Source organism: Cupressus sempervirens, chromosome 8 (genome assembly GCF_028749045.1).
Source record: "Cupressus sempervirens isolate cs-2001-9-10 chromosome 8, ASM2874904v1, whole genome shotgun sequence".
Lineage (NCBI taxonomy): Eukaryota > Viridiplantae > Streptophyta > Pinopsida > Cupressales > Cupressaceae > Cupressus > Cupressus sempervirens.
The window spans coordinates 805,681,870-805,708,302 of NC_143125.1; the positions used below are offsets into that span (position 1 = coordinate 805,681,870).

The window sequence follows — 26,433 nt, forward strand, 5'->3', positions numbered from 1 at the left end:
CTTAAGGTTTATGGTTGTATAAGGTTCAGAGGTCAGATAACAGTTTGCTTCTTTGAAACACTACGTAAGCATCAAAGATGCAATAAATATTGGAATGTAGTTTAAAGCATCTACTTAGGTAAGATATAAATATTGCTAAGCATAGAAAGTAGCTTGAATAGAGTTCGGGGCTTGGGTTCTCTTACAATTAAAGTTGCAATATATTTCTACCTATGGTGGGTGCGTGCACTAAAGCTCTTCAGTATATATAGAATATATCTAAGGAAACCAAAATTATGCATGTCACATTTTTCACTTAGCTAGAAAAGCTTCATCTAAAACTAATTTTCCAACCAAGGTAATTCACAATATGCATTTAGCTTCCATCTAGACTTGATGTACGCCCTTCCCAAATATATTGGTGCTACCTAATTTTTTTTCAATTGATGGACTTCAAGGGGAAATTAAACACGCAAGTACATTAATTAAAAGAAAAGCACTCAATTTGTGTATTTTCAATTCAAATAGCTAAACTCAATTTAAATCAGCCTTTCGAGAATTAAACTGTGTGCATTCATTAAAGCGATTGGAGTTAACCACTATTGTTGATGTATGAGGTGCACATATATGAGCCAACAAGACTCAATAATTGGCTATCAACTCCACTTCGATTTTGACTCTCAAGTCAGCTAATAGCAATACCTGTACAAACTAAACCCTTGGCCAATAGTCTTTGGTTTGAACCCAAGCTGCCAAAGAGGTAACCAGTTCCATCTTTAAATACACTAATAAGATTATAGAGATACTATATATGACCAAAATAGTTCAGGAATATTTTACATTATGCTGCCCCTGCACAGCTGAAGATAGCTTCAACCAAGGACACCGCTTTCATTTTTGGTGTAAATTAGAAAACAATGCCCAAAGCATATTTTATTAGGATTCCAATTAAGAAACCCAAAGTAAACAGGTCATGAGGACATTGACCTGAATAGTGAGCTATATACCAAATGAACTGATACCATTTGGAAAACAAGGATCTATCCAAGTTTGAGCTATCAACAATATGACATCATTTTCTGCAGAGAAAATGATAGCAAAAAACAATATGCCAGATGGTAAAAGTTGTAAACATTTCCAATGGAAAAAATGAGACTGAACCAGGCTTTTGCTGTCCAGTTAAGTTTCTTCTTTCACAATGCTCAGGGATTGAGATTCAATTAATAGTTTTGCATACTCTCGCTGAACTTCTTGGAGCTCATTCTCCAAACCCCTGACCTGTAGAATATGAACAATAGGCATAATGAGTCCATATCTTTGATTTCTAGCTATACTAGTCTTGTCACATAAAGACTAAGAGATATAATAACTAGTAAGTGAAAATATAAGTTCAATTTACCCTCTCTTGAAGTTCTTTTTCATTAGCATCGTATTCAAGGCACCTGAAAGGGAAGAAAGCATAAATTATGGATATATCAGGAAAAGTAATAAAACACACCCCACAATTCCCCTGGCATTAGTAAAGCAAGGACACCATGTATTATATTACAGTTCATCTCCAAAAGACCACGAAAACCATACAAGAAGTTTAAATATAAGTGCTCGAGTTTCCAATTAAAATTTAAAACATATAAGATCTAGCTAAACATCTCCAAAGAGCAATGCTATGCTGTACTTCAAATAAAAGTCCCAAAGATGTCATGGAAAGCCATCTTGTTCAGAACCCCCATAAACCCTTGAGTACATGTGCAAGGTGGTTATCTCTCTCTTCCCCCACAATAATAGATAAAAATAATTTACATAGTAGATTCTCACATTTCGAATTATTAATACGTTTCAATGATCATCAGACTTTGAATTTTGTTTACACAATTCGATGATCTTTAAAAGTTGTGTGACATACACAGTAATAGAATACGATCACAACAATCAAGATAACAGTCAAGGAGAGAATAAAGTTTTTCTGGAGCTGACTGATAACCTGCAATGGTAAATAATTGTGTTTTTCACATGTGCTAACTCAAAGCTAAGAATCCAGAAGATCAAATGTGTGGCACACCTAGTGTGACTTGATATTATATAAATAGAATTCACTATTCAGTAAGGCAATAAGAACAGTACAAGGGTGATAAGAGTTTAACACAGTGCATCCCTACCAGCACATGCTGTGACATAGTCAGCCGAGAGCATAAACTGACTTTGAATTATGTTAATACATCTCAATGATCTTTAAAAGTTGTGTTACTTGCACAGTAAGAGAATATGATCACAACAGTCAACAGGCAAAGAGAGAATAATTCTTTTCTGTACAAGGCTGACAACCTGCAATGGTAAATAATTTTGTTTCCTACATGGACTCACTCAAAGCTAAGAATCCAGAAGAACAAATGTGCGACACACCTAGATTGACTTGATCTATATGAACAGAATTAAGAAGGGTGATAAGAGTTTAACACAGCGCATCCCTACCAGCACATGCTCTGGCATAGTCAGCCCAGAGCATAAACTGACTCTGCCACATTGACCTACGTTTCATGTTAACTGCGTTTATGAACAGCATGTTGGATGGTAATATCTAATGTAACATGAAGGAAAGAGGAAGAAATTGGTTAATTACAAATCTTCAATTAGCTATTCAACCTTCTGTTCTATGTAAAGCATTCATAAACCAATTTGACATGGAACCAACAAATCAAAACCATCTGAATGTTAAGAAATTTATGCAGAAATTTAACACTATTCTTGTTGGGTCCTTTCCATTTCTAAGATGATCTTCAGATTAAAATTGAACTTCAACCAGTGCATATCAACCTGCACTGCCACATCCAAGATAGTAGACATTGACTTCAAAAACATAAAATAGTTGGCAACTTGGCATATTGGTGAATGGAAATCTGTCAGATTCAACTAAGTTTAATAAGAATAGTAATACAATGCATAGAATGTATGATTTACCTACAATATTTTAAATATATATATGATATAGGTTTAAATGGCTGATCAGATGCAAACTCGTTTAGATTCCTTCAAATGGTTGTACAAACTAGTGACAATCCTTCAGATGGTTGTACAAAATTACAAAATTTACATGGATGGGAAATTTGTACAGTAGAACTAGAAACGTGTGAATTTTTTGAGCATATAATACTTATAGACCAAAAACTTATTAAATTTACAAAAACAATACATACAGTAGAAACATACAAGATTTACAAGCATGGGTCACTGACACACTACAAACTTAACAAATTTACAAGCATTAGACAAATAAACAAGCTTATGCAAACCATTCATGTGAGTCTACATTGCAATTTGAAAAAGAATAAAAAATTTACAAAAGGATATACAGACAACCAAACAAATAACCAAAAAGTGAAAATCAACAAAAATTAGCAGATTGCCATAAAATCATAAATATTCACTAAACTGTTGTCAAAATCCAGTAATTAAAATAATAATCAACTAGAAAAAAGTTTAAATATTAGACACAATATGCCACACAGTACTGAATGAATACCCAGCTTTGATTATATGATCAAGGAAGGTAGAACAGAAAAGAATAAAGGCATGAATTTTAAGAAACCATAACTATGGATCTGTCCCGAGTTAAAACATAATAGCAAATACAAATTATGATAAGGAGCTTCTTCCGTAAAAAAGTAGTACAATAAGCACAGCTGTGTGATTTAAATAATAATTGGAAATTCAGAAACAGCTTTAAAGATTTAAGAATCCGTTCTAATATGTCTAACATTAAAAAACTTTCAAACTGTAAGGAAGTACCAACTCCATGTAACGAAGAAAAAAAAATTAAAAACAAAAAAATCGGGAGTTGACAATAGTGATTAATGCTCTATTGAAATATGTATATTTCCTTTGGTTGTTATGAAATACAACATGAAAAACAGTGGTGAAGGAAAATTGAAGCTAGTGATCTGAACTATTATATATCAAGTAAACAAGAAGAAGGTGAAATTTGGTATTTGGTATTTTCACTTTATTTTAATTGATTTACTTTACAGTACAAAGTTTAGGCATCATTGATTTCTTTACTATGAAGAAAAGACGCGTATATTAGATATTGATGGCAGGTCAATAGTTCAATTCTTGGGTTCTATTTTAATACATTAATCATCTTTCAATAGTGTACCAATTGTTCTATTAGGCATCTAAAAATTTAGAAAGGAAATGCTTATCACTGCATGATACATCACATTCATTGTCATGAACTACTTAACTAAAAAAGATAAGTTTGTTTGACATACTGTGTTTGCAACTTTCTGTTTTCTTCTAGAAGCACTTCAAGCTCTCGACAATTGACAATTTCATCCTCCCTAATAGATTGCTGCTCTGTTATAGGGATGCTTCCAGTTTCCATGTCAGCCAATGTCTGCTGGCAAAATAAAATGATTGTAATTAATAACCACACCATTTGTGACTAAAAGTTAACACAAAATTCCTTCTCTACTTGAACTTAAGACAACCGATACTAAATTATGCATATCCAAATGTTGACATGAACAGAAATAAGCAATTAGGTCACTGTAAAAACAATTTTAATCCAAAATTAACACTCAAGTTATTACCATCCCTGCAAATGCCAAAAGCTATATACACTGAGGCATACATATTTTTCAAAGATAACATGGGGACATGTCCCCAGGTTTTTTCAGGTCCTGTCAACCATTCCTCTAATGTTTTGGAGAAACTAGGAAGCCCAAGAAATGTCACCAGGCCATCTCCAATTCCCTGTGCCTGTCTGGAAAGAACTGCCTGTCATCTTGGGTCATCCGGCTGTCTCCAAATGAATACAGTTATAAATTATTATTTTTTAATATTTTTGGGGAAAAAAGCAACAGCAGTGTATGGAAAGGTCAACAAGAGCCATGCATTCCTTAGAAACTCTAATCCTAGTTGCATCCCTCCCTCTAGAAATATGAAAACACAGCCAAAATGAACATTTGCCTTACATCGTTTCTGTTTCGACATTTGTGAGTAGGGAACTTTGGGCAATGACAAGGAAAGGAGAGGATAACAATGTTAAAGCTGTGAGAAGAAGAAGAGCAGAAGCTGTGAGGTAAGTCTATTTTATTTAGAATTGTTTTCTTTCAGACTTTAAAAAAAAATTGAAGTTCAAGAGTTATCGCAGTCTTTTGGGCTTCTATATTCAGTTTGCAATCTGATTCTTTTCCAAATGTCATTAACAGCAGTGAATGTGGTGAAAATGTTGGCATGGAACGAACATGCTTGTTGCTTTTATCATAGTCAGCCAACTTTTCTTAAGTCTTTCTTGGTTATGCTAGCAGAGATTCCTAAGGGTTGTCAAACGTTTGTTAGAACAAGGCTCTCAAAACCCTCTAAACTCCAATAGTCATCTTGCTATAAAAGTTTGTCTTTTCTTCCTGTGCGTTGGCTTACTGTCAGTTTCCAAACTTATGTCAGGACCTGATAAAGTTTTCACATCATAGGTTTCCAGCAAGATTCTCAAAACTCTTTAAAACCCCAGTGAAACTCGTGTATTTCTCAAAAGCTTCAATTGTATATCTTTCTTTTATGCCAGTCATTGAGATCAGTTTCAAAACTGTCATCAGAACCGGACAAGGTTTTCAGAAACATGTTGAGGCCCAAAACAAAACTTACAACCATGAGAAAGGTCCAACTTTGTTAAGTGAATTTTTATTGACCCATAAAATTGATCTTGTTTGCCCCATAGTGACTCACTTAATGCATATGCGAATAACTAGCAATGTAACCAAAGAACACAAAGTACAATGTTACAGAGAACTCACAAGCTTCTTTATTGATTCATCAAATGCTTACAGTGTCCACACCAAGTATGACAGCAATTACCACGAAGCCAACAACTACTCTCCTATGATATGATCTGATGCCTCTCGGGTGTAAATACATAACATATAAAAGGGTCGAAGGATTGCAATGCCAAGCGTCACTACAATCCCAACTACCTACCCTTCGACTAACTAACAAGTATCAACAATTTCTAATGATCTAACATCATCCCCCCTAAAAAAGAAAGTCGTCTCTTGACGACGCACAACAAAATGGGGACAATGACAAATCTACACCAACTATACAAAAATCCAGGACTGAGTAGGGGGCTGAGAGGGTGTCCTTGATGAAGGTGTCAATGGGTGCTAGCCAAGCTCACAACCGGTACACCTGCTCTATGTGCAGCTTCAAGTCCCACTCATATACCAAATATCGCTCCATAGTTGTTTTGACCATAAAAGCGGCTTCGAGACTCTCCTTATCTTTTTTGTTGACTGTCTCCAAGGCATTGGCTAGGCGAGCCTCAACTATGGCCCGCTCTACATGCTCCTCTACTAGTGCCTCAATAGCTGCCCTTTCTACCTCTCTACCTCCAATTGTGCCATCATAGCAGCCATCTCTACTACCCACACACCCCTCTGATGAGCCAACTCATCCCCTTCTTGATACTATTCCTCCACCTCTTGGAATTGGGTGTACAACTTCTTGTGGGCAATCACTACAGCCAGCCATTGGGCCTTAGCCCCAGATGCCAAATGTTGGGCCTCCTTTGCTCATTGTTACCCTCACAAAAGGTTTTCTCAATCCTTCTCAATAGTGCTTGGACTCAACTCTCCTCCACACTTTGCAGAAGACTCCAACTCTCCAACATACCCAAAGACTTTGTGCCTGGCCAACTTGGGGCTCAAAACATCAGTGAAACTCTCGAGTACAACCCTCGCTAATAAACTCCAACAACTGCTCCACCGGGTGCTCCACCACCATGTGACCTTATGATCGAGCATTAACCACTATACTTCTCACTCCAACAGCCATCTTTGTAATATACTACTCTAAGTCGCTCAACTCCCTCCAAGGCTCCAAAATGCCTACAACGTGAAGAGTCATTGCCAACGGCCTGAGTGGTACTCCCTCTCCAACTCCCTAATGATAGATGAACTCTCTCCCTCGAGATCAACTATCCCGTGAGGGGGTATCTTTGACCAAGGATAGAGGGTAGTAGGTCCAAATGGTGCTATTGGTGCCATTTGGAAACGAGTCAGCCAAGTGCTCATATCTATCCATCCCTGTGATTAAGTACCACCAACCAACATCTATGTCAATGTAAGTTGTCCTACCTCCATACCAACACTGGCTAATATCTCCACCACACCATCCTGTGATGCCTCCTCACTCATTTGTTGCCTAATGGTTGCCAAGTACAAACTCCAACTCCTCAGTAACATTAACTGCCTCCGCAAGCTGAGCAACTGTACCCACAATTGCCTCTACTACCTCTATCTTTAGCAATGGTTTCCATTGTTATGTATTGGGGCCCTCAATTGCCCAAGTTCAAGTATTGTGACTGCTAGCATCATGGCTCCAACTGATGTAGGTAACATTAATGAGGCTACTCCAGAGAAAAGTGGCAAAATAGACAGAACTTGAGAAATATCACCATATGAGGGTGTGGGTGTGACCTATCTTGCATCTACTATCAAATCTACTGTCTATCCCTTACTTGCCTAGCTATTTGCGCCAAACACCTAGAAGCTACCTTCACTTGCTCCAGAAGCCTCACTAGAGTCCACCTAGCCATTGTCAACATCATCCTTTGACTTAGATTCTAATACCACCTGGCACTTTCTCCTTTGTGTTGTTTGTGTGCCACTCGTGTCCAAATATTGCTAGTAGAGAATAGATGGTTCATCAAGTATCACACTATCCTGCGGCTTTATCCCCAACGCGTTGTGCGATATCTACATGGGGGTAGCGTCGAGCAAAAAGCCAATAGCATAATGCGGCATGTAGAACAATCTTGTAGAGTGTCATGAACTCATACATCCTTTGAACCAATATGGACACCCAATCATATACAACACCATTCTTGATGCCATCCATTAGGATGATCTGAGGAAGCACAATGTCGTAGGCTCTGCTAGAACTTGTGAGCCTAATTTGGATGATGTCCATCAGACACCGCCACTCACCAAGTGCAAAGGACTTCTTAATTCCATGGCTCTTAGAAGTTTTGTCCATGGAATCCATCTCTGGTGGTTTTAAGTCTCTGGAAATCGTTTTTATTAATTTATCCTTGTCCTCTCTAGACATCTTTTTCAACTTGGTATCAATCTTTCTCCCTTTCTTTCCTACAATGCCAAAAATTCTCCTGAAGTTGGCTGTTAAAAAAGTGACATTGAGAGTGTCCAAGGTATCCAAAAATGCTCTTGCAATTGTGTTTGTCGAAAGAATTTATCATCTAAAAAACTCCTTCCAAATCCCTAATGCAAAAATTTAGCATATGAATGGCCCAATGCAGGGTTTGCACGTTTCATGTGCTCCTTCATAATATCATTTTTCAGCGTCTCCCGCCACAACTTTCTGGACTCCAGCACATTAACCCTTCAAATGCAACATTTTTGGTGTGATAATATCTTTACAGGCTTACACTTTTACATTTGACTTCAGCTACTTCTTCTTGCCTAAGTTTGTGTCGTTTCTACCTACAATCTTCACGCCAGAAGGAAGCACTCTGGTAGCCTTATTCATTGCAGAAGAACTACTAGATGGTGATGCCTGAAACTAGTTTTTTCATAAGTTGCATGGGTACATGTACCCACACTCCTAGTACGTGTACCCAAGCATCGGGTACTCAATGTAGAGCATCATAGCTAATGACCTTGATTAAGATTCCTAATTTTTATTCTCTGAATTTTGTTTGTGTATCAGCTTGTTGTTTATTACGCTTAATTCAATATGTAATCAGTTTGAAACTTTGGTACAATACTGATTAACAATAAACTTTATCACTGTTCAAATCAGAAATTTATCATTTGCAGTTTATCATTGTTATATCATTTCTGATCTTCTTGTTCTACCTTCTCTATTATGCATCTAAACATTTATCATATATTATTATTACAAGCATATAGCAAATCTGAAACTGAAAATAATACATTACATTTGCAAACTTTATCACTGCTCTTGTTGTGAAAAACCATTGCGATTCCTTATAATTTCACATTTTCTAGAAGTCTTAAATTATAATTAAAAAAAGTTTAACATAACCAAGTACCCCCATCTCCTATTTTAAAAAATAGTCGTCTTTGTACCCGTACCATAACCCTAAGTACCCAAGTACTCCAATCCCCATGCAACCTTGGTTGTTTCCAATCTTTCTTCTTTGTTATTCTAGGATCCATCAATAACTATCGCTTCTTTATCCTTTTCGAATGGTATTGAGAACTCTCATTATAATAATTGTTGTATGGGAATGATTCTCCCTCCTTTTGGTGTAAGACTTGTATAAGATTCCTATTTTTTCCTGTACAACCCTAGCTCTGTCAGCCGATATCAATTCTATGTCTACACAATCTCCATATGGCGATATCCACGGTTTGTGGTAGACCAAAACAAATATTTGTTCTTTGTCTGTATGTTGCAGTTTATTTATTTTATTCATTTGGCCTTGTGTCCTTTCTTCTTGGCATCGTCTTCTTTTTTGTATCTCCATATGCCTCAATCTCTAGTGGTGCACAGATTAAACCAGCACCATACCCATTATATTCTTACCCATAGGCACAAGTCAACACTCAACTCATATGTCGCACTTCCTTTCATTGTTTGTGTACGATACTCCCTTTATTATTTCCTTCATCCTAGGATTGTTCCTTCTTTCGACAGCACTTTGGGTGTTGAATGCCATGTGACACTATGTTAACTATAGGCACTAAGGCATTTGAATTCTTCTTTTGTTAGTTTTAAGCTTGCCCAGCATCACAAACCCTTTTTTTCTTGTTTATTCTGTCATGCCTTACTATCATATACTATATTTTTTCACTTGGGGTGTTTTTTTAAGCGACCGTACAATATTGACACCATATTGTGCTCGATAATGCTTTGACAACCTCAAAATGGGCCTTTCCAGTGAAACTAGGTCACTTTTCTAGTGACGTTGATGATACAACTTCAATTTCGACCCATTCACCGCATTTGGAACCTCTTGCCCATCCAACGTCACAATTTTATCACCATGTTCTCCACAACTTCTTGGACTTTGTAGGGACCCAAACATTATCACATTGAATTTTCTTGGCTTCATCTCATTCCGCCCATTGTACTTCAACACTAGTTGTACAAGAGTAAATTGCAGTCATCTTAGAGGTTTATCATACCACACTTTCCACTATTGCTGGCTACTTTTGTCACCCACTACACCATCATTTGTTGCTCATTAAGCTTGTTTAAAGCATAAAACCTCTCCCTTAAATTCTCCATGTTGCCAAGTTTGTTATCAATCACTACGCAAAGGTTGAGTGCCATAAACTCATCTGGTATGATGGATTCCTGGTCGTAAATCAACTGGAATGATGTCTAGCCAATGGTCACCTTGTAGGTTGTGCAATAGGCTCACAATACCAAAGGCAACTTTGCCTCCTAATCATCTTGTTCGACCACGCGCAACTTATAGATCATGGACACCAAAATCTTTTTTGTGGCTTCAACTTGCTCATATGCTCTGGGATCATAAGGTTTGGATAGAGAATGATAAATTTTGATGCAAAAGCATTTTGGGTACAGAGCAATCTTCCATCAACCAAAAAAACATTTTGTATTCATCTTCTCAATATTGCCACTTTTCTAGTATGTCGATCATTTCAACAATCTTTGTTTTGTTCAAGTCGACACTTGTCCGGTTCTTACACCTATTGATCAACACTAGACCTAGTCCGGTTCTTACACCTAGTTTCGCAACTCAATGGATTCTCTTTTGCTTGAGGTATGATTCACTCTCTCTTGGGTAGCATATTCTTGCTAGTTTTCATGACAATTGGTGGATTTTGATCTTGCAATGGAATGTACAATTGTGGATCTTCGATGGTTGTTTCAGCTATGTTCTTGGATCATGAGAGGATCTAAATTTGGAACCGCAAGCTTCCAAATGTGTTATATCACTTGTTCCTTATGATTTGGGAATAGACCTATTTGTTGTAATATGTTTCTTGTTCTTTGTGAATGTTTAGATCTTAAGGCTGACCTTCATGTCCTGATGCATATATATTGTAATGTAATGATCTTAAGGGGTATCAGTTCCTCAATAAGGAGTATAGTTCTCTAGAATTGGATCTAAGATATCTCACAGAAGATTGTAAGAAAGCAGGCATGTATAAGCTTGCATATAAGAGGGCTAATTGTCAAACCTTTTGTATATCTACTTTTTGTGAATGTGTTGATCTTTCTTGGTTCTCTCCAAATACTTGTTTTCGTTGTGTTCCCTACTGTTGCACAATTGGACCGATCTCTTTGAGGTCTCTCCCACCAAGGACTACATTAAGTGGTATCAAAGCTAAGGTTGGGTTCCTTGTGAACATTTGTTGTGAATCCAAAGTTATGAAGCCTTAATTGAGTTTGGTTATAGGGAGGCAAAGTTGAGATCCAACCTACAATTGTAGAGAGTCACAAATATGGTCCAAGGAAGGAAAGATGTGGATCCAGCAATAATGGATATGTTGAGGCAAATTTTGGCTAAACTTGAAGTAGTTGAAACTGCCCAAAGAAGAGGAAGACCTATCAAAGACGCGAGTGATGAAGAAACTAAGGAAGTTGTTGCAAGAAATGTTGAGCCTGTACTTGAACAAGGGGATGAAAGATTTCTAAGCATCTTGGCTAGATTCGGATGAATTGCTTGATTGTATTACTAGGATGGAAAAGTATTTCGAGTATGAAAAGTATGAATGCAAATAAGATGGTGAAAATTACTAGTACCAAATTGAAAGGACATGCATTGCTATGGTGGGAACATTTACAAACCAATAGACAAAGAAGAGGAGAGGAGAAGATCAAGACTTGGAATAAGATGGTGAATAAGTTGAAGGGTAAATTCTTGCCTAGAGGTTATCAAGTTAGTTTGTTGAGGAAGATGCAGAATTTAAAGCAAAAGGAGTCTTATGTATCCGATCTAGCCATATGGATAATGAGGTGGAAAGAATTACAAGATATCTTAATGGCTTGAGGACATCTACTCCCAATGAAATTAATTTGGTTAAGATGGAAAGTATTGAGGAAGCTTATTGGTTTGCCCTAAAGGTTGAGGAGAAATTGAACAAAAGATAGGAATATAGACAGAGACGAAGGGGTGGTAAATTTCAAAAGAGAAAGAACATTTACCGAAGGAGGAAGATCTTATTGAGATCCAAATAAAGCTAAATCAAAATGGAAAGAAGAGAATTCATACTGGGGAAGAAGAGGTTACCCTGGAGGTAATGTTTTATAAAGGAGAAGATAAGAGTTTGTTCAAAGGCACTTGTTTCAAGTGTAGAGGACATAGAGCATTCAAGTTCACACACAAAAATTCAAACAATATTGTAACAGTGATAGGAATGCATTTATGGAGAAGGCATCACTTGATTCTTTGAATTAACTGGAAGATGAAGAAGCCCTAAAGATTAGAAGAGCATTATATAATGAAGAACCTGATAAAAAACAGCAATTGAGCAAGAGTTTGTTCAAAACCAGATGTAAAGTTGGAGGAAAATGTTGCAAGGTCATCATTAAAAGTGGAAGTTCAGATAATCATAAGGTTCTGGTAAGTAAGCAACTGTGCTGTGAAATTTAAGATTAGATCCTATCATGATGATGTTCTTTGTGGTATTATGCCAATGGAATGTTGTCATATTTTGTTGGGTAGACCATGATAGTATGATTGACAGCTATACATGACGGTACATTGAATGATATACTACAATAGCAAATGGGATGAAGCAAGTATTGTTACCTTTGATTGGAGATCCAAAGAAAGGAAATTGCACAAAAGTGAGGATCTGTTTCCTTAAAGGCAGGGAATTCTTGAATGATATGAAGAAAGAAAGAATGTGTTATGCATTAATTCCGAAGAAACCTGGTTTGTGTATAATAAAGGGACATCCTAAGGAAATAACAGAGTTACTAAAACAATTTGAAGACATCATCTGTGACAAGGTGTTGGATGAACCTCCTGTAATTAGTCATTGTATGTATGAAAGTTTACCGAATAAAGTGCCGCCTTGGATGACATCAGCACAAAGTGAAGAATTGAATAGACGAGTGCAAGAATTATTAGGAAAGGTTTTATCAGAGAAAGTTTGAGCCTTGTGCAGTACCTGCAGTATTGGTACCTAAAAAGAATGGAGAATGACGAATGTGTATTGATTCCAAAGCTATCAACAAGATTACAGTGAGGTATAGATTTCCTTTACCTAGACTGGATGATAGAATGGATTGTTTGAGTGAGCAAAGTATTTTACCAAGATTGATTTAAAGAGTGGTTATCATCAGATTAGAATTAGAAATTTCATGAGGTTGATGAATGAACTATTCAAAAAATCTTTCGGTAAATTTGTGATTGTGTACCTGGATGATATTTTGATTTCAGTAAGAGTAAAGAGGAACATTTGTTGCATCCGAAACAAGTGTTGCAAAGATTGTAGGAAGAAAAGTTGTTGATCAATATCAAGAAATATTATTTTATGAGGGAAGAGAGTGTGTATCTACGATCTATGGTTTCAGCTTAAAGGTTTGAAGATGGATCTTAAAAAGGTTAAGGTAATTTTTACACCAGAGAATGTTGGAGAAGTTAGATTATTACATAGATTGGCTAGTTTTTACCACAAGTTTAACATGAATTATAGTTCAGTTCATAACCCTGTGATAGAGACTGAGAGGTAATCAGAAGAATTTCAGATGGACACATGGAGCTGACCGGAGTTCTAAGTTATTGAAGCAAAAAAGTTGTTGAACAACCAATTTTGGCCATACCGGGTTTCAATAAGGTATTTCAAGTGGAGTGTGATGCAAGCGGGAATGCAAATGGAGTTGTGTTAAGTAAAGAATGTAGGTCTATTAAAAGTTAAAGTTGCCAAGAGAAAATATTCAGTTTATGATCAAAAGTTCTATGTCATGGTTCAAGCCTTGAAGAAGTGGAGACATTACTTGTTGCTGAAGGAATTTGTGTTGTATACCATTTGCAGTAGTTACTAGCATGAGTCCTAAAGAAGTTCCAGAGTTAAAAGATCTTAAGCTAGAGGATAAGCGGAGTGCTGAAGCGAAAGAATTTGTGAATTACATGAAGACATTGCATGAAGACGTTAAGCATCAATTGGAAGATATGAATCAGAAGTATAAGAAGAAGGCTGATCAAACTAAAAGACTAAAAAAAATCTCAGTAGGGTGAAGTTATGGTTCATTTGAAAGAAGGAAGATTTCTAGTTGGAACTTATAACAAATTGACGATGATGAAGTTTTGACCTTGTAGGATTCCGAAAAGATTTGATTCTAGGAACACTTGTAAAGTTGAGTTGATGATATAAATATTTCACCTATATTCAATATTTTGGATTTGTATGAATACAATGAGGCTGAAGAAAGTTCAGATGATGAAGCAAAGGTCAAAGAACAATATGTTAAGAAGCAGTTGGACCATATAGAGAAAGTGAAGAATAGAGTTGGAAAGAGTACAAGAGGTAAGGAATATAAAGAGTATCTGGTCAAGTGTGTTGGTTCCTCAAATTGTTGGTTGAAAAACCTACGAGCCTTGCTTACTCAATGATCGGTAATTCAACACAATTTAGCCAACGACTAGGATTGTTGCTTAATGATCAAAAATCCTCTTCACTCAAGGCTCTGCCAACCTAGGCAAGTATACCTAATGAAAACTAACTTATCTTACTTATGCAAAATTCTAAATTGATGCTCTTGAGACTGCAAGTATTTAGCTTTGGAACTCATGTCCATCTTACTTTATCTTACTTTACATATACTTTATCTTGCATTTATTTAGCTCTAGAAAAAGTTGAATTATCTTACTTTACATTGTTTGTGTGAGAAAAGTATTTAGGTCACTTTCTAGCCTCCTAGTCTCTACATCCATTTTATTGATTATCAAATTCATGTCCATCTCCCTTATCTGCAACTCTTCAATCCTTTCTTTCATATACTTCATCTGAGCCCTATTAAACATAGCCCTGTGCATCACTCAGTAGCAAAAACCAAGGGATCAGTGTTGTCAATCCTCTAAACCACTCTCATTCCCTGTGCCCCTCTGGAGATGTCTACTAATTTAGGTTTATCACCCTTGAATGTGACCCAAGTAGCCAAAGTCTCTATTTTAGGATCAAACCCAAACCCCTCTATTTTTCCAAGTGTCTCAATTTCATTAGCAAATGTTGCAACTTCTTCTTTTCTCACCTAATCTAATAAGAATAATTCTTTGAGAGTCAGCCCAGGCATAATAAGGATGTCACTTTTACGCACTAACTCCCTATCTCTCTCCTCTGGGCAAGTTATGTGATCCAAATGCAACTCATCAATCATTTGCTGCTCATGACAACATCCTCTTCCTCCATCTTGCGACCAATGGCAAGTAACTGATCACAGATTTTCTAAATCTGATTCAAGTGTGCCTAGAGCGAGGTGCGCTCATCCATGACAATAGAAAACAGAGTGTTTTTCAGAAAGAAGGCTCTGCTTTTGTCAGAAGTCTCATGAAGACCTTTGAGATGTGTCTAGATCTTGGCAGCTGTCTTGCCGGATGGAATCTAAGAAAGTTGATCATCAGCCACGGATAATTTGAGAAGCATCACTGCCTCTCAATTATTTCGATCCCATGTATCTTGATCAGGACATCAACCATGGATAATTTGAGAAGCATCACTAACTCTCGATTATTCAGATCCCATGTATCTTGATCAGGACCCGGAGAAGTCGAACGCTTTGTAACACCCAGAACAAGTTGATCAGTGTTCCGATATTCAAAAATTGTGATGATCCGCTGCTTCCAAGTGCCATAATTTCGACCATTAAATTTGGAGTTATGCTCAAGCAAAATATCTATCAGAGATGCCATGGCACGTTTTTCAATGAAAAATTGTGAAAATCTGTGAAGGCACATTCTTCGAGGCAAAAATACTAAAGACCTAGAAGATTCGGAGAGTGACCAGAAGAGAGCTTGAAAAACCCAAGAGTATGCTATCATTTTCTAGATCTGTTGGCACGAAAATCAAGGCACCCAGAAAAACGAACGGCAACCCAATTGAGCTCTTGAAAAAGCCACCAAGATTCTGAAATCAAAATATTTTTTCAACCCCAAAAATTAGGGTTTCGAGCAAAAGTTCAGTAAGCGGCCATGGAGGTCGAATCTGCAAAAAAAAGGCAATTTCTTGGAAAGAAATGGTCGTTTTTGTTTTAGAGCTCTACTAGATGCAAAGGCCGCACTGAAGATTGGCATTATAACTCCACAAATGGCTGATACTACTGAGTTTTAACCAGCAGCGTTTTGCAAAGCCGTCTGAAAATGACAGCCAAGAAACCAAACGTTTTTTCCCGCAATTTTGCAGAGGAATTCGGCCAAAAAACAAGACGATACCAGTAATGAATTCAGCGGCCAAGGAAAAATCGTGATTTGCAGTCAAATCGACCACGATTAGGCCGCGAATCTCCAAAAACAAAGCCGTGATTTTTACAAAAACAATCCATGATTTTCAAAAACCTCAGCCAAAAAAACCTAGTCGAAAATCTCAAGGTTTTGAGATTAGAAAGTAAGGATCATAGAATAATTTCAAATTTTGGCTCTGACAATTTCGGAAAAGAAATTATAATTTTCGAAAAAATTAAGAAATAAGTTTTGATACCATATTGCGAAGTAATTGGTAAATAATTGCTTGATATTAACAGAGACCGAAAGGTCAATTTATACAAAAAAATGAGACGATGTTTCCTTAGGAAACGATCGTAAAAAATAGAAACATTCTATTCTAGAGAAAGCAAAAAACGAAAGCAAACTGAAGCTTATTAGATATTTACAATAGATAACCATTAACTAATACTAGACAACTTATCTATTATTGTAATAACCCAAACCACTCTATTTTTTCAAATGCCTCAATTTCATTGGCAAATGTTGCATCTTCTTCTTTTCTCACCTGATCTAATAAGAATAATTCTTTGAGAGTCGGCCCAAGCACAAAAGGATGTCACTTTTACGCACTAACTCCCTATCTCCCTCCTCTGGGCAAGTTATGTCATCCAAATGCAACTCATCAATCATTTGTTGCACTATGACAACATGTCGTGATTCATCAACTCCCTCCAATCTTCTCCTTTTTCTTTCATCAAAATCCTTCATTTTCTATTTATTCCAGAAGTCCTTAAACTCTTGGGCCTCAGTGGAGTCCTCCTGCTCAATAAATCTCTGTGAGATGGCCTCTCTCTCATCTTATGTATCAATTGGGCAATCATTCTCCATTATAAGTACATGATAACCATGTACTCGATCCTAGAACACTAGTGCCGACTGTGGCTCTTTAGTTGCAGCATCCTCCTTCAAGCTCCTAAGAATATGTGCAACTTCCTTTGACCTTTCTCCTTCATTTGAACCATCATAGATGGCTACGGGGTAATTGTCTTCTTCAGATATACTGGCCTTTTGTTCATAGGCAAAAGATACTAAGTCTCTTGTCAACAATTTCCTTTTAATTTGGGTTGGTGAAGGCTGTGGTTGTTCAATTTCTTTTCCCTTTTGTTTCACATGCTCTTGATATGACTTATCAAAAACCTGAATTTACTTGTCAACCCTGATCGCCTCCAACTCAATTTCATTTTAAAAACGAGGGACTCCCTTACTAAGCCTTTGATTTTCTATGTTTGATAGAATTCCCCACTTCTTCACCCTCTACATTATTTCAAGAATATGATCATACTTTCTGGTGATTTCTTCTTCAATGTTAAATTGATGGTCATATCTTGCAATAAAAGACTTTGTGTCCCTCGAGATCATATTGCCTTGCTTTATCACTTTGAAATCCAAAGTTATTCATAATATGAGTCTCTTTTATATTTAAATAGTCTATTATGAAACCATCAAATTTAATGAAGTGGGGCATATGATTCCCCTTTCTCCTAGGAGTTGTAATGTCCCTCTCTATCCACAATAGTTGTCAGATGAATTCCAAAAAACCTACCTTATCATACACAAATTAGGGTAATATATGAGGCTGCTACCTATATCCATATAGCCTGATTAGTGTACATTTAGGTTTGCATACCCAATCCCCAAAAATTGAATTCATACTTCTTATCAAACAAGTATTCTTTCAGTCTCAACAAGATTTTGATCTGTTTGGGTATCCTAGTAATTGATCCTCCTAGCAATCTAGTAATCCATACAACAAACACATATCTGAACACTTTATAATCTCCATCCTTAACATGCTTATCCCAAGCTCTACACCACATCTAGATGAGTAATGGGCTACCTTGGTCATTAGTTGTGATCAGCTTCAAGGAATTCCTAAACTGGTCAGCATTTTGAGACACTGGCAAATGACATAGCAGAAAACAATTTTTAAAAGATTTGGTGGTCTTCCACCTCGCTAGTTGTGTATGTAGTGTTCTCTCAATTTTGCTAGCAAAGCCAAACTCTAGGTCATAGTGAGGGCTTTGAATCGTCAAAGACATGTACATGTGATTAAGGGAATCTTCTCTTTTGAATCTTCTCCAAACAACTAAGCCAATCCATAATAGGTATTTTTTAAGAAACTCATAAATCTATCCACGGAATGAGGGCCCACATTCTCAACTGACATTATCTATTTATTACCTCTATTCATAAAATGGGCAATTTTTGTGAGCCTAAATATCATCATTCTTTCATAGTCAATTGTGAACTGGTCTGTCATTTTGGTTAGAGCCTAAGTGCTTAAACCAAAACATTCTTCAATGCATGACCTAGTTATGACCAGCAAGGGCATTCCATCTGATTTCCTAACCGTTTGTTGTTGGTTCGTAAGGCTCGGCTAAAATATTGATGAGTTCAATATCTACAAACACATGTGGAACTATCATCTTGCCTAGGTCTAGTTTCTAGGCATTATTTCTAGGTTCTTTTTCATTCTTGTTCGCATAAAAGTACCAAAATAAGAACCTACCATAAATTGGATGACTTGCATCCTTACACCCATTAAACTCATCAAAAAATATGGACATAGTTCCAGTAGCAGAGAAATCTAGATAATTCTAGGAGTGTTTTCTGGATGGTTTTTTCTATGTTTTCTCCTTTATTCTAACAACTACTTCTTTCTTAATACTAACTTCTTTTTTGGGTGCCATTTTAACAGAAGCTCAAATTCAAGTAGAGGATTTAACTTATGGTTTTCAGAATTTGCAAATGCAATGACGCAGCTCACTTGCTCGATGTCCAAATTCCTCCTCATCCTAGAGCGATACTTCGTGTAGAATGATTTCTTTCCGTAGAATGATTTCTTTCCCTTAATAAGTTGTCTTTATTTCTTATTTAACTTACATTTATGATTTGAGACATTTCACACAAGTGGCCACTTTCCACTTCGCTTACCCCATCTCAAACACTCTTGCAATTATTGCTTCATACTTTAAAGTACTTGAAATGACTTATTTGCCTTTTGAGATGTTCACTAGTCAGTTTTGCATTTTTGCTATGTCACCCGGCTACCACTTCCGAAGCAGCAAAAATTGCCATTTCACACTACCCACTTAATAGTTTTCCCAAAATGGCGAAAAGTCACCACTTCGCAGCTACCTTGTGTTAGTACATGCAGTTTCGCAAAAAAATCGTTGTTTTGCAAGCTCTTTAATATAGCCAACCTGAAGTAGTGAATATCGCTACTTCGTGAGGTGCCTTCTCTATCTTCTCCGAACAACGAAATTTGGCTATTTTGTAGGTACCCTTGATCTCTTCTTCCCAAATGGCATGAACATGCTCTTTAGGGTGCCTTTTGAAGGACAATTTGAAAATTCATGGTATCTTCTGCATAAGAATTTTCAAGGACTACCAAAGTGGAAGGAGAGACTAGTAGAGGATTCTTCATGGATTTCTCATGCTGAGTTGGATCTTCTAAATTCTTCTCACATTCTTATCATCCCCAGGTGTTTGATGCAGGAGCATCTTGAGTTTGGAGCAATCTTGTATCAACCAAAAATATTTTGTTTTCAGTTTTTCAATTTTCCTAGTTTTCCACTTTGTTGATCGTTTCAATGATCCTTGTTTGTTCAAGTCAACACTTGCAACATTTGAATCATGATCTAGAGCTAGTTTGATTCGTATTCCTAGGTTTGCAAATTGACGGGTTCTTTGTTGCTCAAGTTATACTATTATGGTTTGTTCTCTCTCTTGGGTAGGAGCGTTCTTGTCCATTTTCATGACCTTCAGTGGATTTTGATCTCGCAATAGAAATTTGTGATTGTGCATCTTTAGTAGCGCTTTCAGCAATGTTCTTAGAATATGTGAGCACCTAAATCTAGAACCGTAAGCTTTCAAATGTGTTATGTCACTCGTTCGATATCATTTGAAACAAGACCTGTTTGTTATAATATGTTTCCCATTCTTTGGGAATGTTTGGATCATGAGGCAAACCTGCATGTCGTAATGCCTATATATTGTAGTGTAATATATCTCAAGGAATATCAATTCCTCAATAAGGATTTCAGTTCTCTAGAATTGGATCTAAGGTATCTGATCGAAGATTGTACGCAAGTTGGCATGTATGCGCCTAGCATAATAAGGTCAATTGTTGAGTGTTTTGTATATCTGATTTATGTTAATGAATGTTGATCTCGCTTGGTTCTTTCCACATACTACTTGTTTACATTGTGTTTGCTCTTGTTGGACAATAGGACCGATCTCTGAAGTTTCTCCAACCAAGGACCGCGTCAAAGTTTAAACTTTGTGGGTAACTGCATGATGACAAGATTAGCGAAGTGTCCTTGATCACTCGTCAACTAAATGAGGATATTGCATCACAAGATGATTTTATCGTAAATAAACTTCGTTGTACTCAATGCAAAAAAATCAAGTAGGGCTAATGCTTCTACCCACTTGGTTAGATATTTTGTCGCCACCACAATGTATCAGTACCTCTAAGTCTGACTAACCTTTAGTGGTCTAATAAAATCCAATCCCCGTCATCCAAACAACTCCTTAGTGTGCAAGAGGTTGAGCAACATGAAATCCCCCTTCAGTGCCTTTCCATCTTGCTGACATGTATCACACCCCATGACCCAGTCTCGAGCATTGTTGTATAATGTGGGCTACCAGAGGCCTACAAGCAACACCTTTTGTGTCGTTGTGTCTGGTCCCATGTGTTCACCTTTTAGACCTTCATGTGCTTTCCTCAAAACACCCAGGACTTCCTCCTTCGTGACACATCTTTGTAGCACCTAGTCAAGCCCCATTCTATACAATAGTTTGTTAATCAATTGAAATGGTCTACTCCTGAGAACAAGCTTCCTTCTTCCGTCTGGCACCATATCCCTTTGGGAACTACAACATTGAGAGATACTCTTCGATGCTGGTGTACCACATCAATAGTAGTGCAGTGTAAAACAAGTGGGCATCTAGGAAATCGTCATTAATGCCTTCTACCAGCTCTTTGGATCTTATCCTTGACAACTGGTATGCAATCATATGTCTCTTCCCTAGTAGTACAAGATTGTGAAGGTTTATTTACCAGATACATTGGTCCCTGGTGGTCTACCTAGAATGTAAACGGGTCACCAATAAATAGTGCCTAAACTTCTAAACTACACAAGTCATCCCGAGAGCCTCCTTCTCGATTGTACTATAGTTCTTTTCAAGATTCGACAACTGGTCACCCACTTGAGCCAACATAGTATCTATAGAAATATTTAAAGCATTCGCGTGGACGTAGAATTCCTTATCCCAATTTGGGTATGTAAAGATTGGTGCACCCACTATTGTTGTCTTCAACTCTTCAAAAGGGCTTCTCCTTACACCAGCCCCCAAGTGGGTGCACCCACAATGTTGTCTTCAACTCTTCAAAAGTGCTTTTCCTTACACTATCCCCCAAGTGTAAGGCTCGCCCTTCTACGTTAATTTGTCCAATGGGTATGAGACTTAATAAAAGTTTTTGATAAGTCTTCTATAGTACCCAATGTGGCCAAGGAATGACTGCACTACAATGACATTCATGGGATGCTCCATCTCCACGATCACCCTCACCTTGTCAGGGTTTGTTTTCAATCCAGCCTTACAGACGATGTGTACCAACAACTTTCCCTATGGCACCATGAATTTGCACTTCTTAAGATTTGGTGTCAATCTTGCTCTACGACACCTCTCCATGCACTTTTGAAGGGCTACCAAGTGTGTCTTATGCCTGCTATAGATGGACTAATCATCCACAAAAGCCTTGAAGTTTCCCGCCAATATCTTGTCAAAGATGTGCAAGATTATCCTCTGAAAGGTCACTAACGGATTACAAAGTTCCAAGGGTATCTGGTTATATGCACAAACTCCATCCTCCACCATGAATGTTGTCTTTAGTTTATCCTCTTCCACGATGGAGATTTAGTTATACCCCCAAAACCCATCCATGAATGAATACATTTCATATTGGCCCACATCCTCCAAGATATTGTTTGAATGGGGAAGGGATCTTTAATGGTGGCAGCGATTAGGCACCTAAAGTACACACAAAAATGCGGATCTAATTTGCCTCCTTTACTAATATAAAGATACGGGATACCCATTAGCTTGTCTACACCCTTAAAATGATACCCACCTCCAACATTTGCTCTGTCTCTTCATTAACTTTCGCGGCATAGATCTTATTACATTCGGTATGACCTCTTCCATACCAACCAGCTCTAGGAACTAATGGAATGAGGTGTAAGCTTAACTTTGGAGGTACTCCCTTCAGGTCCTTGTACATCCATGCAAAATTCAAATACATCCTTCTACTCCATTAAAATTTTAAATGTTACTGCTTCAACATTTGATTCCAGTCATCCCCTACCAATATGTTTCTAGGGTTTGCCTCATCTCTGAGGTTTGTGGCTTGCAATGAGGGTTCCTCGTACTATATGGGTCTCTCTTTGTCAAACTTGTGTGTCAAAGTCTCGTTCACTCAAGCCTCTCCTTCCTTGTACTCCTTACTCCTTGTGCTCTAGTGGAAACAAGTCCTTCGACTCCTCTTCTACCTGCAACATGTTGCACTAGAATAGCTCCTAGTCTCTCATTTGCCAATGAAAACATCCATTCATGGAATCAATGTCATCTTTCAAGCATCCCTGAAGTTCTAGTATGCCTTCTTCATTTGGCTCCATCTAACACTTTTCGTCATCTAGCCTACTTATTTCACTTGCCATCTAGGTTCTGAGGGTGATGACATGTTTCTTTCCTCCGCCCTCCACTGACAAAGTGTTCCTCTTCCAATTATTGTTCACCCTTGCCATAACAAGCCGCCCTCTTCCCAAGATGGCATCATATCCTTTCTTCTTCAAGGGGATTGCAACAAAATATAGGACAAAGGGTTGGGTAGCAATTGTCACCATTACACCATCAATATTTCAGCTTGATGTCATGTTGATTGGCACCCACTAGATTAAAAGTTTGTGGCCATTGTGTCAACTTCCCCAATTTCTTGCATATCTCTAGCGGCAATACATTCACCCCCAACCCTCCATCGACGATTGTGTCTTTGATTATGGTCCTGAGGATGCCCATCTCCACAATCGTGAGGTATCAACCATTGTTTACCTTAAGTGACATTAATTCCATTGAAAGGTCAATGTGAACATCTATGCACTCTATCATATGGCTTGGTATCGGTATGGTGCTAAGCAAGGTCATTTTTAACTACGGCATTGTCTCAAGGAGGTCTTTGATCTTTACGAGTACTTCCATCTACAGCATTTGCCTCAAAATGTTTTGTTCTACTTTTGTCTCATATGAGGTGGTTGTCATCTCATGTGTCTCCCTTTGTTGAGTCATCAGTTCCTTCAGAATGTCTTCCTTAGCTTCCCATACACTCTTGTTCTCTACAAAGGTCAGGATACGTCACCTTTTTGGCCTGCGGCGAGGTGATCGCCAACACTCCTTCATTCGCACTAATCTTCTCACTGTTTAGTAAATTAACTCCAAGCTTCCGATAGTTGGCATCTTTGTAGTCACCCAAATCACACCATCTACACAAATGATAAGGGGTTTCCTCCTTTGTGTAGTCATGGGCACAGTGCCCCCCTTAATTATAGGCTCAACATTGAATCATTGACCAACCCTTTGCATAATATTGGATCCGGCTTCAGTTAATGTTGAAGGTTTTACAAGTGGAAAGAGGAAGACTAGTGACAAGCAAGGGGCACTTGCAAGGGTGTTGAATGTGCAATTACAAGAAAAGACAAATTATTTAATTGCCAAAAAATGTTTATGCACATATCATCCCTTTCATGTGATACATTGTCAATATTTTGAAACAAATGTTTTTTTTTTAAATGTGTGTTCCTCGTATGCCCTCCTTGGAGAACATAGACTATAAACCACCTCCTTGAGAGAGTATTCAAAAGCAAGCTTGTTGATGGAGGATAGGAGGCGAACCTAGCTAAGGATGTGTTGCTCAGTATGGATGAATGGACAAACAATAAACATTAACCATTCCTTGATATCATAATCACATATGCAACTAGCTCTTTATTTTTATTAATCCATTTGTGAAGTCCCTAAACATTGGTGAAATAAATTGATAAATTACTTATTTAAATTTGAATGTTAATGTTAAAGGTTTTACAAGTGGAAAGAAGAAGACTAGTGACAGGCAAGTGGCAGCTGCAAGGATGTTGAATGTGCATCACATGAAAAGACAAATTATTCAACTGCCAAAAAAATTTACACACATGATCCCTTTCATGTAACACATTGTCAACATGATGAAACCAAAGGTTGAAAAAACATGTGTTCCTCCTTGGAGAACATATGCTATAAACCACCTCCATGAGAGCATATTCAAAAGCAAGATTGTTGATGGAGGATAGGAGGCAAAACTAGCTAAGGACATGTTGCTCAATATGGATGGATGGACAAACATTAAACATTAGCCACTCCTTGATATCATGATCACATTTGCAACTAGCTCTTTATTTTTATCAATCCATTAGTAATGTCCCCAAACATTGGCGAAATAAATTAATAAATTAAATATTTAAAGTTGTTCAAATAAATTAAATATGAAAAGGATGACTTTATTTTAATTAATTTAATAAAAAGTGATTTCAATAAAATAAGTACTATCAAAAGTCAATAACTTAATAGACTTTATTATAACGTCAACTTCAAATGAAAATGCAAAGTTGCATTTTGAAGGGAAATGAAATAAAGTATATCTCAGATAGAGAGAACGTTATTATAAAAGGAAGAAAGGAATTGTGAAGGCAATTTGGAGATCATTACTTTTATTTTAGGTATTTTCTTTGTGAGCTAAAAGGCTCAGTAAAACCCCAGGATGGAAACCTAGATGGTTTGTTGATTTGATGAGAATCCAAATCAGCCCCCTTGGTGGATTTGCTTCAAGATTCACAAATGCATTACATTGTTCACTTTTGTGGACAGCTATACTACTATAAAAGATCATCTCTCATAAGGGCTTTGATGATATTTGAGTGGAATCGTGTGGGTTCATTGCATGTATGTTTCAGCAGAATATTTATGTAACAACCATGCATGTTTAATATCAGAATCATTTTCAATAGAGTTCTCTTTAAAATTGCTTATTTCCTTTATATCGTTTCTTTTTCCTATTTAGTTGGCATGTTTGCATGTTACTTTGCAATGAAATGAAGCAAAACATTTCAAGAATTGAAATCCAAATCCAATTTGAGACAATATCATAGTTTAAGATATTTCAGCGATATCTGAGCAAGGTGACCCTGCTACCTTGGGAGGGTTTCAGTTGCATGTCAAAGATTTTCAATTGCATGTCAAGATTTTCTGTTGGATGTCAAATATAATCGTTGCATGTGGGTCATATAGTAGTAATCAGTAGTAACAATGCAAGTATTTGAATTAATATTATCACCTCTTGAGAGATTGGTCCACACAAGTATTATACTAGAAGTAGAGCACAAAAACAAGAACAAGCACAACTAAAAGAAGTAGAAGAAAAGAATCCCTTGAATACGGCAAAGTGAAGGAATAAAGATAAAGTTAGATTTTATTAATGTCCAACAGGTGACCACAAACAGGTCAAGGTTACCAAAGAGCAAACAAGAGAGCAACCAACAATAGAAATACCAAATGGTGACCGAAGAGCAAACAAGAGAGCAACCAACAACAAGAATATGACCGAAGAGCAAACAAGAGAGCAACCAACAACAGGAATACCAAACGATGACGAAAGAGAAAAGAAAAAGAGTGATAGAAGAAAGGAAGAGACCAAAAACCAAGACCCTAAAGAACACGAGGAGAGTGGGAGGGGCAAAGAGTCAACCCCAAGCCACTAAACAACTAGGGAGCCAAAGTGGCAGAGGAAAATCCCAAAACTGAAGTATAATCCTTAAAAGTAGTAGGGAGGCAGTGTCGATGATGTTGTCTCTGGAGGTGTCCCACTTGACTAGAAGAAATGGATCTCTGAAAGTAGGATTTGCAAGTCCTCACGGACCCAGAAT

The 26,433-nt window shown here is 37.2% G+C and overlaps 1 protein-coding gene across 2 annotated transcripts in view; it reads right to left on the minus strand.

The window, feature by feature from the left end:
- Window positions 1-529: 529 nt before the first annotated feature.
- The window catches only part of LOC149544847 (protein MICRORCHIDIA 2-like), a 114,062-nt gene continuing 88,158 nt past the window's right edge, over window positions 530-26,433 (minus strand). For both annotated transcript variants that reach the window (XM_089795426.1, XM_089795425.1), the window contains exons 17-19: window positions 4,245-4,369; window positions 1,379-1,421; window positions 530-1,257 (exon numbers count right to left, since the gene is read on the minus strand). In XM_089795426.1, the coding sequence (XP_089651552.1) occupies window positions 1,159-1,257; window positions 1,379-1,421; window positions 4,245-4,369 (267 nt within the window). In that variant the 3' untranslated portion in view covers window positions 530-1,158. The remainder of the gene's footprint in view (window positions 1,258-1,378; window positions 1,422-4,244; window positions 4,370-26,433) is intronic.